The sequence below is a fragment of the Leptinotarsa decemlineata genome, unplaced genomic scaffold (genome assembly GCF_025532065.1).
Source record: "Leptinotarsa decemlineata unplaced genomic scaffold, Ldec_3_MD MMD2_tig00001064_RagTag_RagTag, whole genome shotgun sequence".
In the NCBI taxonomy this organism is placed as follows: Eukaryota; Metazoa; Arthropoda; class Insecta; order Coleoptera; family Chrysomelidae; genus Leptinotarsa; species Leptinotarsa decemlineata.
The window spans coordinates 13,209,180-13,225,617 of NW_027412558.1; the positions used below are offsets into that span (position 1 = coordinate 13,209,180).

General features: G+C 31.4%; 1 protein-coding gene across 14 annotated transcripts; it reads right to left on the reverse strand.

Annotated features, from left to right (window-relative positions):
• Window positions 1-449: 449 nt before the first annotated feature.
• Window positions 450-14,386, reverse strand: CrebB (Cyclic-AMP response element binding protein B). 14 transcript variants are annotated; one of them, XM_074175714.1, is made up of 7 exons: window positions 14,282-14,386; window positions 11,668-11,764; window positions 10,346-10,495; window positions 10,101-10,227; window positions 9,399-9,470; window positions 8,273-8,530; window positions 450-3,151 (listed from the first exon to the last, which is right to left on the reverse strand). In XM_074175714.1, the coding sequence occupies exons 2-7, from the start codon at window positions 11,743-11,745 to the stop codon at window positions 2,922-2,924; spliced, it is 915 nt and encodes a 304-aa protein (XP_074031815.1). In that variant the 5' UTR covers window positions 11,746-11,764; window positions 14,282-14,386; the 3' UTR covers window positions 450-2,921. The 14 variants fall into 14 exon arrangements, with proteins under 14 accessions (XP_074031815.1, XP_023018049.1, XP_074031814.1 ...); XM_023162281.2 differs by having other exon boundaries at window positions 11,584-11,764; XM_074175713.1 differs by lacking the exon at window positions 14,282-14,386 and adding an exon at window positions 13,562-13,910.
• Between the last annotated feature and the right edge of the window lie 2,052 nt (window positions 14,387-16,438).

Here is a 16,438-nt window from a genome sequence, read left to right on the forward strand (position 1 = left end):
TAAAACAAATTGTTGGGAAAATTCAGACTACATCCATAGAAATTTGTCCTTATATTTCCTGGCAATGAACAAAATAATATTTAGTTTGAATTAGGGCTGCAATTCAAAGACGATATCTTTAGACGTAAGGAAATTCTATAACTTTTTTTTACCGAGATGACCAGTATATTTTCCATTTTAAAATATTAAAACAAAAGCACATTGAAAAATACTAATTCTAATTAATATGTCTGCATTATTAATGCATCTACAGATTTTTTCAATATAAAATCGCTTTAGTTGTGCATGAGGAATCAACTACGCAGGTTAGTCTTGAAAGAGCATTTGCTGCAGTGAAGTACATCTTTAGTAACTTCCGTTCCAAGTTGACACCTGAACACTTACGAAAATTCTGATTTTGAATCTAAAATCTTTCAGCTCCATGTAGTGAGACAGTTTTTAGTTTTACATTTAAGCCCAAATTTGATTTCAGATGTGAATATGTACCGTTTTTTATTGTTAATGACTACTTTGAATTTGATTTTTATTGAAAAATTGTCACACGAGTGTGTTATCTCAAGCAAATTTATTGGTCTGATCGGATTTTTTCCAGAATAAAATATTTAGCATGAGGATGATCTCCACAACAACTCGTTTGAAAGGGTCAACTAGTAAAGGCAATAATTCAACACCACCCAATTAATAATTTTTCATTCATATAACGTCTATGAGAGCATAGTTCTAGAATACTTTTCAAATAAAGTAGGTACATTACCAATTCAAATTTCTGAAAGATTCCGAAATGTGATTATTCAAATTGTTAGTAGATATAAATAACAGATAATACTTTTGAAGGAATCAAATTCACAATAAATACCTAACTGTTATTTTACATTTTTCCATACACTTTCCTCAATTACATTGGCTTTCCAATAAAATTTACATCACTTTTCACAAGCCTTTTTTCCTTCATATAAATACTAATATTAAATATACAATGATTTGCAAGGTAGAAAACAACTTTAGTAATAATATATTTGGTTTTGATTAATGAAGAAACAGAAGTATTATAGTATTCAAAATCACACTTAGATCAATATTATAATATTTCCGGTTTAAAATCATTTAATTTTTTTAAAGCTTGGCATATGAAGATATTCATAAATTGTTTCAATAATAATAATAAATCAAGAAACAGATCAACAATAAACCCTTTTACCCATTTTATGAACCATAACAATGCCGGCAAATATTTGCAAAAATAATTTCTTTGGTCATTATAAATAAAATAAAAGTATAATTAGTTTGACGTTTCGGTTGATAAAAATATCGGGAAAATTACAATTGTTATATGATATTGTTTTTCCAAATGAAAAATGATACAAATACGTTTATACAGTGTCTACCATACAGTCTGCTCAATATACTCACTGATTTCCCAGAAAAATTCATTTTTCATAAAGTTGGTGCCTTGTCTAGCCCAAAATACAAAGTCTAATTGCATACTTTGTTTATCAAATAGTAGAGATCACATATATAAAATGTAATTTTTTACTACCCTTTTTAATACAGTACAAACTGAACTTAGACGTGCAAGTCGAACCATCTACACTTAGAAAAATGTCTTTTCTTTATAAAATTTTCGAGAACCTATTAAAATTATAATTATTTAAATAAAGTGAAGTAGAAAAAGTATATTCTGTGAATAACAGAGGCAGTACTACAAAAAAAAAACTAGAAAAAAATTCATATTGGTGTAGATGGCTTTGGGTCCAAATCTAAGAATAGTTTCTATTTACAAACAACATTTAACAGTGAGAATTTTCAACATTAAAAAAAATTGGTGTTCTTCAATCTTGTGAATGTAAAAAAAATATATGAAAATACACTGCTGTATTTTTTTATGATAGACAATACGCCAGCTTCCATGAAGATTAAAGATAGAAATCATGATATATAAACTAGCCATTATTGAAGCAAAAATATTCCATAATGCATATACATCAATTTGAGGACTTCCCATTATCAATATCTATTACAAAATAATAATTAAAATCAGAAAGGCAGGACTATATTTGGAGCTTTTGTGAGTTAATCCCCTGAGAAATTTAGATGTTACCCCTAAAGTTTTTAAGGAGAAAGGGATAGCTCCAATTTATTATTTTCTGCAAAGCAGATTTTCAAAAAATTACAGCAAAAATTACAACTGCCTCTTCTAATGTTTGAAATTTTTATTTTCTATATTAGTTGTGAACTATTCAAGAATTAATTTTCTTTTAAAAAGAGGCATGCATATTCTATAGAAAAACAAAAAAACAAAAAAGATTTTTTGGCATCCGCCTCCTATTGCTGGTTCATCAACAATAAAGCCTTTACCAAACAGAATGGAATTGGTTTCTGTGTGTAACACCCAATGAATATCATGAAAAAACAAAATTTTTCCATTATAATTCAACTCAATTACTCGATCATCTTCCCCTCTCACTCGCAATAAGTTACACTTGAAATTGTTGAGAAAAACATATTGAACATAAAATAACTTCCCAATATTCTTACCTCCAAACAAAATAATCAACACAAATTAATTCAATCAAGAGTAGATTCTGAATCCTTGTTCATGTTTGTATAAAACTGATATCAAGGGGCTACAAAATAAACATTTTCAGTTTCGATGACTACTGAAGTTGATGAATAGTACCACTTCTTCTCACTTGAAAGCAAACAGCACTTCTTTCCACAACAAATACCCAACAAAATGCATCGAATTTCAAAAATGCGAGTTACTGCATTTCTCAGATTTTGTTTCCCTTTCACCAATTCACCTTTATATTACTCGACCAGGATGGGTGTAAGGCCCACTCTCTAGCTCATAAACTGGCTAGGCTTTTCAAGACCAGCACAAACGTCAAGTCCATCACCTTAGTGTAATAATTGCACGTATTTCATTCAGTTTTTTGCTGACAGTAGAGTTCTTTGAGAGATTTCAGCTCTTCAATCAAAGTTTGGTTTTGATTTTCTAGCACTGCCACTCGATTTTCCAAACACTTTATGTATTCTTTCTTCTTCCTCCTGCACTCCCTGGCTGCTTCACGATTTTTGAGAAGTCTCATCTCTCGCTTCCTTGCTTGATCCTCACCTCCACCTCCAGATATATTACCGCTTTGGGCAACAACTGTGGATAATAAAAAACTCAACTCAAATTTGGTGAATGGAATGTTTTTTATATGAAATTCGGATTCGAAAAAAATATATGGGATTGGTGAAAATGAGATTAAATTCAATATGAAAAGTTTTGTGGAAGATGGTCTTCAAATGGTCAAGGGCTGATGGGTTGAAGGGATGATGAAAACCATTGCTGTTTTGAGATTTGTAATCATGTGCATCGAAAATAAATATAGCACAATTTTCTTATTTCTTCTGGATAATACTATAAATCAATTCATCCATTGGGATATTGATAGTTTCATCACTATTCGTGACGGACAATTTTAACCATGATGATAATTTTTAGAATATTCACACTAGATCCGCTTTATTTACAATAAATTTACAAAAACATTTCCATAACTTCAATCGGTCAAGTAAAATTAAAAATGAAGAGAGATAATTGAAGTATGTATATCTTTATGATGTTTAAATTTGAATGTTCCATTATCTTTCAAGCTTCAAATTATAAGCTTCCATTTTATTTGAAACAATTCAATATTCCCATTGTTTCTTATTTTATAACATTCATTTTCACCTTTTTCATTACATCTAATATTTCCATGTTTCATTCACTATTGCCATAAGAAATCATAGCTGTAAATATTTGTAAAAGACACCGCTCAAAATCGTCTGTCAATTTGAAAGATATTGTTCGGTGATCCAGTATATTCGGTTTAGCAAAATGCTCTGCTTCCTAGAAGTTCCGAAAATAGTGAAGGAATGAAAAATCAGTCAGACTCATTAAACTAACTGCCAAATTTATGTTTTTGTAGTGACCGATTCAACTGAATTCATTTTACTTGTGAGTACTTGAGAAATTTCCATTCATGTGTTAGGAAAGATCTAACCTCTTTCGTAAGCTAAAAATTTAAAACCATTTTTTTATTCCAGTAACTGAGGAGTTTATAAAGTAATTTTTTTAATATCAACCAACTTGATATACAGTGTGACATATTTAAAATGAAGAAACCCCTGTATTTTAGTTTTTTTTTTGGTACAGGCATAGACCTTCATGGGCCGCACTTTTCGTCCTATTGACAGCCTTAAACACAGTCTACTGCGTACTTGCGAAAATGGCAAATTCAAGATATTTTGCTTCGCGTTGATGATACTGAAATAAGTTATTTGAGAAAGTTGCTTGAATATCGAATTTCAACTCAAAATTCGAATTTTTATTTTTTTAGTTATTTTCATATTCAAGTCCGATTTTCAATAAATGGTTCTGAATAGGAAGCTACGAAAATAATAAATTCGTTATAATGTAGGAATAAGAATGAAAAACCTTCATTAATAAATGCATTCATTTATACATTCATTTCATTGATTTTGACTATTTTATCATTTCTGTAGCTTCTTGTTCAGAACCATCAATTGAAAATCGGACTTGAAAATTACAAAAAAAAAATAAATTTCGAATTTTGGGTTGAATTTCGGTATGTAGGGTCAAAATGGACTTCTTCTAGGCTGGGTCATTCGGGGTAAGTATTGTAAAGAGGGGCCGCCCTGTAGGTCTATGCCTGTACCAAAAACTAAATCTCTGCTTTCAAAAATGACTTCATCTTGAATGTGTCACACTGTATATCTCTGAAATATGTTTGGAATTAGAATGAAGGTAACAAAAGTTCGGTCTGAAAGGTAAATAGTCGTTAAAAATGATAAAATCAACAAGTATTTCTAAATGTTTACGATATATGACATATTAGTAAGGCACTGATAGGTACACTTGGTTAATAACACTTGAGGATTTTCTAATGAGCTTTGATAATTCCTACTAACCAATGGTGTTGATAAGCAGCTTACAGTAAGAAACTTCAACTTTTCATTTGCCGAACTGATACAGCTGGTGACTTTCTCTATCTGTTTCGCCAATCAAGTTGATGATGCCAACATGGTTAGTGAAACCCACCATGAATATTCAAGATATTTTGAGAACAATGACTCGAGGCGTTCTTGAATATTTTCAAGTCCATGATATGTCACAATTGAAAAAAGACACATTATTTCAAACTTATGATAAATGTTACCAAGGAAACGTTACATTTGGCAAAACCTCAAGTAATGCAGTGAATAGATACTAAAAGAGGGGGGTTTACTTACAAATATTCTGGTAGTTCTAAAATTCTGATATGTTGCTTAGTGTTTTTATGAGTATTTAAAATGCAAAATGCACAATTATTTCCCATTCGCGTCCAACGCCATCTGGAGAAAACCGAAAAAAGGCACTTTTTCCGGACTTTGTCTTATATCTTCTTTTTACTTCATTTTAGCTACAAAAGAGTTTCAGTTCATGCTGTAGAGAATGGAATTGTCTACAATTTATGTTTTTGAAGGTCTGATAGTTTCAGAGATAAGCATGTTTAAAAAAAATGAAATTGCTCTTTCTGGAAATTTATTAAACTACTAATTTCAGGATGCTCTAATTTAGTTATAGCCTTTTTCAGGCTAACAAATATTGAGATAAAACTTAACGGGAATTTAATTGTCTGCAAACCAAAAAATATTTTACAAATAATTTTATATGAGGCGCGTTTTGCTAACCGGTAACTTCATCAGTTGGACCAGTATATCAAACCATTCTACAATGTCTTTTATATAACTGTAGGTTGGGTTAGGATTGCAGATAAGTGTGATGCACCAGTTCAACTGATGAAGCTAAAATATAGTGAAATGTGTGTAAAAATTCTATAATTATTATAATGGATAGTCTTATCAATTTTCACCAAGTAACTGGTCAGTGTATTCAGTTATATATTGTTTTCTACTATTGTGACACTACTTTATATCTGAAAACAACAATTACTTTACAGTTTTGACTTGAATTTGAATTGTTTAACGATCTATTCTGCCTCCTCCAAGTATAAATAGAAAGGTTGTATGTTGCAATATCGGGCCTCGACACTGTTTCAAAGATTTTTGGGTTTGAAAAGAATAAATTCTGACAGCTTTTTAGGAATGATCCATCATTGCTGCTGGGGAAAAATTCTTGAGATTCCTGTATGGTGGCAGTGGAAAATAATCGTTGAGCTCCATCTGCAAATTCAAGGCCAGTACTACCACTACTGACTAACCTAGCTCTGATCACTGACAGAACACTTTTCCACTTTCTGAGGACAGACCACCAGGTCCTGGAATGGGTGGGGATTGTCAAAGATCCGACTGAGTCGGTACGATATAGAAGAGCTTGGGGACTTGAGACCATCTTGTGCAGATGCACAGAGCCTGTGGTTGTAAAAAAAAGGGTCTCAGTTTTTTGCCTTTTGCTACTTCTGTACTGGCCAAGAATAATACGAAAGATCTAGATCTTGGGTCGCTGTGTGACAACAATAAAGATGCTAACTTCATTAACTTCCTTCGTGCAAAATGAGTTAAGGCACAAAAAATGTTACTCAGTAAGCAAGTCCTACGCTTGAACTTATATATTTTTCATTCATATTCATCTTTTTATATCAGATTAAGTGTTCGCTGTTTCCCATGTGATTTAATTTATATTGATGACATTTTTGACAGTATGTTAGTGTCTGTTTCTGAAACTGTATAAATAAGTAAAAACAAGCTTTCGTTCTTACTTTGTTTAAATAAAGGCAACTTCAAAAATGTATCTGCTAGTATTGAATTACTTGAACTTGAACATGCCCACTCACTAGGTGTTCAAGTGACATAGTACCTGCCTCATAAGAATTGCTCTATAAGAAATGAAACATAAGAAACTCAACTCTAATTGGTATACACTCCAAAATTCAAGCCAAAACTGGGAAATAATTATTGTTGGAATGATTGGAAAAAAATATATGCGTTTTAAAGGCAATGAAATTCTCTACAAGTATTATTTTGAGTTATTTTCTTCAAGTAAGTAAGTAATAGGCAATAAAGCAATAAAATTAGTGATTCTGACATAACCAAAAAAAAAATCTAAAGAAATGAATTTTAAATGTTCAAGCGGATATACCTACACAGTAGGTTGAATGGACTGATGCCTATCAGAAAACAACTACTCCACTGACTAATACCACGAACGGCGTTGGATTATATCTGACATGCATCAATGCAGGAATATTCTCATAAAATTTCCTGCATATGCAATTGCATATGCAGGAAATTTTATGAACGAATCGACCTTCAATTTTGGAACGGGCACACTTGCAGACTGGTTTCGGGCTCCTTAGCCACTCATCAGTGCAAGCTAGTGACCATCATCGACCTAAAGTCAATGATATTTCACAATTGAAAATCTAAACTCTCTCAGAGTATTTCATTCTTCGTCTTAAGTTGGAGCGAACATCAAAAATGTCAGTCCATCCAGTGGACGAGGTACTAACCAACTGCATATCCGAAATTTGCCCAATTCCTCTGAATGAGGAAGAAAAACTTTCTTATTAGTCAGTGGGCTATGCTTGAAGACAGGCAGTAAACAAATCTAAGGAAATGAATTTTAAATGTTCAAACCCGTCTCGGATATACCTACACAGTAGGTTGAATCTAATATAATCGGATATAATCCAACGCCGTTCGTGGTATTAGCCAGTGGAGTAATTGTTTTCTGATAGGCGTCAGTCCATTCAACCTACTATGTAGGTATATCCGAGACGGGCTTGAACATTCAAAGTTCATTTCTTTAGATTTGTTTACCGCCTGTCTTCAAGCATAGCCCACTGACTAATAAGAAAATATAACCAAAAACTCCAGAACTATTACTCCAAGAATATGGTTCTGGAAGATAAATTATTGTAGGAAATTTCGTCATCTACAAAAGTGGAATTATACAATATTAAGTGGAATTATTTTATAGCTTAAATTCGCCAAAGAGAAGATATAAGCCAAAAATTTTAAAGGAGATACGATTTTTTTCATTATTTTAGGGCAGGGATTGGGAGGAATTAGACATTTTGCATTTCAACCAATTACTAACCATTCCCGACAACATATAAAAAATGTTAGACCTACTGAACCTAAAGTGTTTTGTTCGTTAATTATGGAGTAGGTTGAAGTTTCTCTTCTGAATAGCCCCATTCAAAAAAGCGTCATCCCAAATTCATTTGAATTTTGAAACAGACAAATACACAAATATTAATGATTTTTGTCAAAGTACCTGGTGAATAAGAATAAGAATCTGGACTACCAGGGGAACTTTTGAAACGCACAGGGAATTCGGAATTTTCAGGGCTTTCACTTTTAACTTCTGGGTAACTATCGATGAAAAGTGAAACATCCTTACCAGGTACGAAAAACTCCTGGCCCTGGGCATACTGTACTATGGCCCCACCTGCAGTTGCGTTTGTCATTGTTAATGTTTGTATGCCTTGTCCTCCGTCTCCACTTGTTATCTGTAAAGCCGTTGCAGGCAGTACTGTAACAAAACATTTCCTCACTTTTTTGCATAAATCTTTAATAATAATGTAAGTGGTTTATTGCTACCAGGTACTGCACTGAATATTTATGAAATGTATGCCAAAACTTCTCCGTGGCTAATGTTCTCGATTTACGATGAAATTGGCCCAACTGTCAGCAATAATTTACAATCATCTCAGAAAAAGCAATAATAAAAACAAACTACTTGGTAAGTTTGAAACAAACAAAAAACTGATTGTACATATTTAAGGTGGAGTGGATTCACTATTGAAAGAATATTGGATGATCTAATTGAAACAAGAATGTTTTAGAAAACCACAACCTCGTGTTACACTATAAACAGCTTCTTCAGGCATGTTCAATGTTATCTAGTGAAAATCTCATGATATAGTGGTACTTAAATATGTTATTATACCAATTCTCATACATACAAAAACATGGGTAATTTTTACTGAGACGCTGAAAGTTCGACAAAGATAAGAATTTTAATCCACTGTGTTCAAACAATAACTCATTCTTGAAGTTGGTACTAATACTTCAAACTACTTCTGAAACATTCGTAGAACATCAACAGCACACATTATAGAGAAGTGTTTATTAGCAAAAAATAATTCATAAATTTTCAGCCGTTACCTCATTGTATTAGTTCAATTCTAACATAATTTGAAATTTTTTCAAAGCTTGAAACCATCTAACTAAATACCCTTTAAAGAATTTTGAATCACCGTTCAATGTTAATAACACTTCACAAACGTGCTTGTAAGTAAAATATTAAAAATTAAAATGGTGCTTGGGCTAATCTAGACAAAAAATATAGGAGAAACAGAAACAGATTCAATTTTCATTAAATTTACATTAAAACTAACCTGTGTGGTATGGGATTGAGTGAGATGACAACTCACTATCGGCCTCTGAAGAAGTTTGCTCGACTTTTCCTTCTGGGAACGCCATAAAATATGAGACGTTATTATAATGTTCACATTTTGAAGGACCTATTCGCTAAAAAGGCTTGAAAATTTGTTAAAATTAAAGTAATTTTTTTCAAAATAATGTAATTTGCAAATTTTTTTTAGGGAACAGGGCCTTCTAGATAAAGCTGAAATTTTGATAATCCCATTGTTTACAGTTTCCTACATCCCATACCACAATCAACTAACTCCAATTAGAGAGAGAAGATAAATTCAACTGAAAATTATCTGTAGCCCATGCATGCAAAAATCAAGTGAGAATGAAAATATCAAATTATACAGAACAATGGGTTTTTATCATGCTTGACAATGGAAATGTTGGAAGTAATCAACTTTTCCATGGCCAAGTTTCCAAAAAGAATCAATCACATGCATTACAAAAAATATCTCAAATCACACCTACACTAAACAATAATATTCGTGAAATATTTCAATGCGAAAATCATGCATAACTCAAAGTAGATAAAAAAAAACAATACCTCGAATTATTTGTTTGCTTTGTCAATACAAAATAAAATAATCCTAAAAGTTTGACAAACTGAATTGACAAAAATTATTTAAAACATCTAGATCTTTTTTTTTATCATGCAAAAAACATACCAGCAATCTCACCCCCTCCAAGATCGTTGAGTATTTTCCTATATGATGGCCTTCTAGTTAACAAATCCCTTCGCTTTTTAGGAGATTCTTCCTCTGAGAAACTATCGTCACTACCAGCTTCGACAACCTTTTGATTGAAAATAAAAATCAGTAAAGACAAAAAAAATGGACATACATTAGAGTTCGACTACTTGATGGAGGGCTTGAGTTTTTCAAAACCTGAAAATGAAATAGTTCAGACTCACCCGTAAAGTTTGCAAACTCCCTTGTGTAGTATGAATAACCGAATTGGGTTTACTACTGACTAATATAACATTTCCTTTACTAAGCATAGGTTGTAAATTGGCCGCTGTTTGAATAACAGATTGTTGGTTTGGCTGTATGACGCTTTGTACCTACAATGAAAAATATGGAAAATTAATGAAAGCAAGCTAAGACATAAAATATATGGTTTAATGAAATCTATCATTTTTCTAATAATAGTGAATCATGGATATGTAATATTATATAACTTTTAGGAGAATTAGAATAGTTGATTCATTTTTTACCAAAAGAGATGCAAAATTGAAAAAATGTCATTTTATCTTATATTGGATGAAACTAATCAGTATCGAGGTCATACCTTAAACCAAGTATAAATGTAGAGCTCAGTCAATTTTTAAACATATCACTATAAATAAATAAGATTTTATTGAAACAACGATAAAAATAAAATAAAAACTACAATATTATTATTAAATTATTCTTTTTTCAATTAGAAATACATAGTCTTTGAACACATCTCAAGTTCTAAGGTAACATATTTACCATATTTTTTATTATTAAGTTTCTATAAAAAAGTATAAAACACTTCAATGGACTCGATAGCTGCTACATAAATTTAAGTTGAGTGTTTTGTAAATCTTTTTCGAACACATTGGCTATATGTAATGAAAGTCTGATTTACACTGAGAAGAGTTGTTGTTCTACACTAGATCCTTGTGACATACTGGATATTATATTGTATTGCTATATCATTCGACTTAAATGGGTGCTGCAAAAAAGGAGTTTTGAAAAAAAAATTAAAAGACATTCTAAGAGATGAAAATTATTGATAGAAGGAATTTTATAGTGATCATTTTTAATCTATTGCGCAAGCATGAATGGTTCTTTCTTCTCATGTTAAGCACATGTATTTCAATACTTTATTTTCAGATTTATGTTGACATTCTTTATTGTCGTTTTTGCTGTTTTGGTGTAATCACTTCATTAAATTCTTTAATGACTTGTTGACTATTGTGTTTTTATTGAGATAATTGTGATAATTTATTATGATGCGATTTTCAATTTCAAAGTACTTTCAGTCAATAAACATATGAATCTCTTATAATATATATTTTCATCTATAGAGTTTTCATGTCTAGTAGCTATGGTCTGACTTCACAAACCAACTATATACCGGACAGGATATATAAAAAACACAGTGGGTCAAAACGACCCCTACCTGTGCTTGTGTATGAGAAGGTAAGGTGAGCTGAACAATATTAGTTGCTGTCACCAGATGGGGCTGCGAGTTATTGACGCCTACCGATGCTATACCACCCTGGGGATCCGGGGATGGAGCAAGTGGGTCAACTTGACATTTCTCCTCGACAATAGTCTCCATTGCCTCCTATATGGAACACCTGCGGAAAAATTCGTAGTTAGATTACTCCAATAAAGAAAGAGAAATCTTATCGATAAATCCATATTAAATAAAATGGTAGATATCAAGTTTTGGTACTAAAAATGTTTCAACAATTCCATGTTTTTTTCTACTTCAAGTTATTCACCTACATCATATTTTTCTCTTTATCTAACACAATATATCTGCTTCAAATAATTATCAGACCACTAAAAGCAAGATATGATAAAAAAAATAACAGATCACGAAAAGCAAGATATGATAAGAAAAATAACAGATATTTACGTTCTATTCATGAACGTGTTTTAAACTATTTCATTTTATACTCAGTTATGTAGATTGTTGACTCAATGAAAAATAATTTATAAAAAAGTGCCATGAAGAAAAACAGTTCTATAGTAGGTGGTTTTTACATAATTTATGTCTTTTCAGAACTCTGATTGCATAACATTGCATTGCAGAAAATATTAGATTACCTATTCCAACCTCACATCTTGTCAAAGATCGTTTTAAATACAATGGCTGAAAAATATATAACAATCTACCACTGGAGATAAGAAAAATTATAAGCTCAACAATCTTTAAAAAACATTGAAAACTTTGCCAACTGAAAAACCATACTATGTTGCTGACTTTTTTAATGAAACATTTTGAATTGGATATAATTCCAATACTAAAGTCATCTTGTATTGAATATCATTCCGATTTATTCAGTGTCTTGTAAAACATCTGTTTCATTTTCGAATTAGCAAAAAATATGTCTAGATAGACCTCAAAAAATTTAATTTTTTATTGGATACATTGTACTGGTTCGAATTAGGCTAGAAGAAAAGCGAAATAGGGGTATGCTTTGAAAATATACATTTATTTTGCTAGCTAAACAGGCTTGAATGTGTAAAAGGGACACTAATACTGTCAGAGAGAATTCGAAAAGTAAAGCATGGCTACAATATTACATTGAATTACATCAGTAGTGTTTCTTGTTGAACTGATTAAAAATATTTCACAACTGTTTTCTATAAGTATTATAATAACCATACTATTAGGTTCACTACCAATATTGTCAATATTGGTAGTGAACAATATTTCAGCTACTAGGTATTGCAGATTACAAAAAATATTTTTAATTATAAAACAATCATAGACAGTTGATTTAAATTGAATAGGTTTGTATAATTGCCTGAAAGTTTAAAAGCAGTAGGTACATTCATTGTTTAAAAACAAGGTCATTGGAAAATTGTTAAGTACACTTCAATCATTCGATATTTTTAACAATTACAGATTAGAGAGGGTGCTCATTCATTTTTTCATATTGCTTCACAATGTTATGTCGTTATAGGAGAATGACAGTCTTTTTACAAGTTTCGAAATAAGCAGTAAGACTTTACGTCGTTAGATATAAATCGATGAGTATACAGATTCACTGGTGATGTAATTATTTACATACTTAAAAATAACAAATGCGCACATGAATAATGAACTTTTCCAACTTAACCTTCCTATCTGTCATTCCTGAACTAACCTATTTTGGGCATTTGTAAAATTATTTCAACTACAGAATTGATAAGTCATATTACCAGAAAAAAATATTATTTTGCGGCAATGACCCCGACTAAAATCTAAATTTAAAACCGAATGACCAATATGACGCCATATTCAATACCTTTTTCCGTATCACCATTAAACACATCGTAAACATTTCAAAAGGCACTAATCTCATCCAGATCTCAAACTCACTGACTTTCAGAGGGTGTCTGGTCCATGTTTGATTGTTATTATTCTTCAGCTGAGTACTTACCAGTTACGTATTCCTCGTCACCAACTTTGCTGCAATCGGACTGGATAAACGGGCGATACGTAGTAGCCACGTCAAAATTTTAGGGCGGTCGTCACTAAAGGAGTTCGAAACACGAGTGCGCGTCACAGCAATGGCGCTGAAAGGCGGGATTCTTGATTATTTCCCTACCCCTCAAGCCCCGAAAACTTCCAAGATTTCACATATCGCACCATTCTAATTTTTAGTAGTTTATGTTTTGTTTTCATTACGTACTTATAGCTATTGCTGAATATTGAATTTCTTGGGGATCTCTGTCAACTGTAACACTATACTTTAAATCATTGATCGGTTGTCTGTTAGGCAACAAAAGTAATGCCAATCAAAGTTTGATGCTGAACTTTTGTACGTATCTTGTTGACTCAAGTACCTAGTTCAATATTTCGACTCTAATCATTGGAAAAGGTATCCAACAATGATTGAGGATTCAATATTATATTTCATATTTCCATTAGTTAAAGTTAGCAATTTTGAATACAGAGGTCCATTTCATGTTCAAAAGTGTTGACCCCGTTGCCCTTGATGACGTAAATCTAAAAACTTTGAGGCTTACGTCAGCCACTGATTCCATGACGTCATCGTGACTCATGAGTTTTTCTAAAGAACTGAATTATTCATTCTTTTATAAATACGCATACGTAAAAAATCAAGAAATCGTGATGTTAGTATTCATCTGGAACCTACCTGAATTAGGTTCAGTAAATCTAAATAATGATCATGGATTGTTGAATGTTTTTCTCCACGAATTTCTTTCAAATCAATTGAAATGAAAAAATATTCAATATCCCAAGCATAGTATAAAGATAAAACACAAGTATACATTTTTGGATACGAATTTAAAAATAACTGCCATCTATTTTCTAGTAGATCAAACATAGCATAATCCAAATGTATCCATAAAAACGATTAAATTACATGGAATGAGACGTAGAGTTATTTAAATTCATTATTTAGGCAGGAATAAATTACATCGGCGGAAAAAAAAACATTTCTTTTTTAAACAGAAGTCAATAATAAAGACCCCACATTAGTCTCAGTTTCAAAGTATTTTGATTTCAACAAGTATATTATCCCCAAAGATGTTTAGAATTAAAAATTAAACTATAATTTTTTCATAATAAAAAATTATTGATGTTCTTGTTTGATTGGGTATGTCCTGAGACATGTACCTACCCACTAGTTCCATAATCTTCACTCTCGTATCGTCAGATACATCTAGGAAAATTCATAATATGTTTATAAACATATATCTGTTTTAAAACATATACCTATGGTTTGGTTGACAAATGAATCGTTAATCGTTACTCGTTACGTCCGTTAGTTCCAAGTTCCGACAAGTATTTGCGAAATGGTGGGAAACATAAGTATGATTTCTTATGTTTTCCAACAGAAATGGTTCTGAATGTTATAGCTGTTGAAATTTATGAGAACTGAAAATAAAAAAATTGTGAATGAAAGGTTAAAAGTAATAAAATATCAGGACCGAAATACTCCGATGAGTTAGTTGAAAAAGGTGATATTGAAAAAAAAAGCAAAAAATAAGAATAAATATTTCAAATCAAACTACTTCACGGATGTTTCGATTGTTATTAGTATTCACAATCGCCTTCGGTTGATATCTGATTTATCTTTACTTTTATCACATATAATTGACCTAACCTCAATATTCGATCCATTTAATCATTACTTTACGTTTTAGGTCACAATAATTCATTTTCTTCACAAAGTTGTGTTTCTATATTTTTTAAATTCCATACTCATTGTTCATTTTTTGCCTAAATTTTCAAATATCATATCTTTTTCCTCAACTCATCATATTTTTTGTATTTCATTAATTAAAATTTAAAATTTTTCATTGAATTTTCTTCTCAGGTAAACCGCGGTCTGCAGATGATCTACTTAAATAATTTCAGCATGGTCCTGCTGCTGGATGAACGAGAAACATCTGAGAGAATAGCCTCTGTGAGGAATCTTGCATAAATGTTTGTCGGATACAATTCAATATCCAGCGTGGTATTAGCCGGGGAAGTAGTTGTTTTTCGACAGACGTTTACCACACCCGACTGTGTCGGTAGTTGGAAGAGCGATTATTATTTCGAAATATTTCCTTATACCAGCGTATAGAAGTAAACTTCTAGCTCGTTGGTCTATATAATAATAATATAAAATAATATTGTCATACTATCAATCGTGTAAACTTTTTTATCTTTAGTACTACAATGAATTAGTTCATTAAGTAATTTGTTGTTTCAAGGAAAAGGGAAATGAAAAACGATATCTAGAATAATATGAACCATTCTCCATCCGCCTTATATGAAATGCATTCTAGTCCTAAGATGTAATTATATATGAGTTCTGCGCCAATCTCTTAAGAACGTAGAAAAAATCATTATTCTTGCTAATAATTCGCATTTCTTAAAAAAAAAAATACTTTTAGATGGATCAAAATTACAGTATTCGGTAGTACTGTTATTAGTGTTATTGAAAATGGGATGAAGTGTACATTGCCAAATTCTCCGTAGAATAACTCATTCTGGAAGTTGGTAATTCCAGAATGAATAATTCCATGCATATTTCATCAAATACATTTCCCCAAATTGAAAACTGCTTATAGTTGGAAATTTTTATAATATAAAATTTAAAATGCCGAATCTTCAGACTCGCCTTAAAAGGAACCACTAGTGGTATCTGGTGGACAAATAGATCGTCAGTTCCCTAAGTTTTCACAATATAGGTTTCTGATGCTTTTTAAAGATTGCTTTTATTATAATTTTTGATGGAGTGGTAGAAATTTGAATTAATTTTTCTTTTAGGAATCACACGTTAAAAGGTAAAATCTCG

What these genes read in the sequence shown, in the direction of transcription:
- CrebB (XM_023162281.2), bottom strand. Translation starts at nt 11,745, where the DNA reads ATGGAGACTATTGTCGAGGAGAAATGTCAAGTTGACCCACTTGCTCCA. An exon ending in CTTCTCATACACAAGCACAG is followed by an intron (nt 10,496 to 11,583) that starts GTAGGGGTCGTT and finishes TTTTCATTGTAG; the next exon opens with GTACAAAGCGTCATACAGCC. An exon ending in TGGAGGGGGTGAGATTGCTG is followed by an intron (nt 9,471 to 10,100) that starts GTATGTTTTTTG and finishes TGGCGTTCCCAG; the next exon opens with AAGGAAAAGTCGAGCAAACT.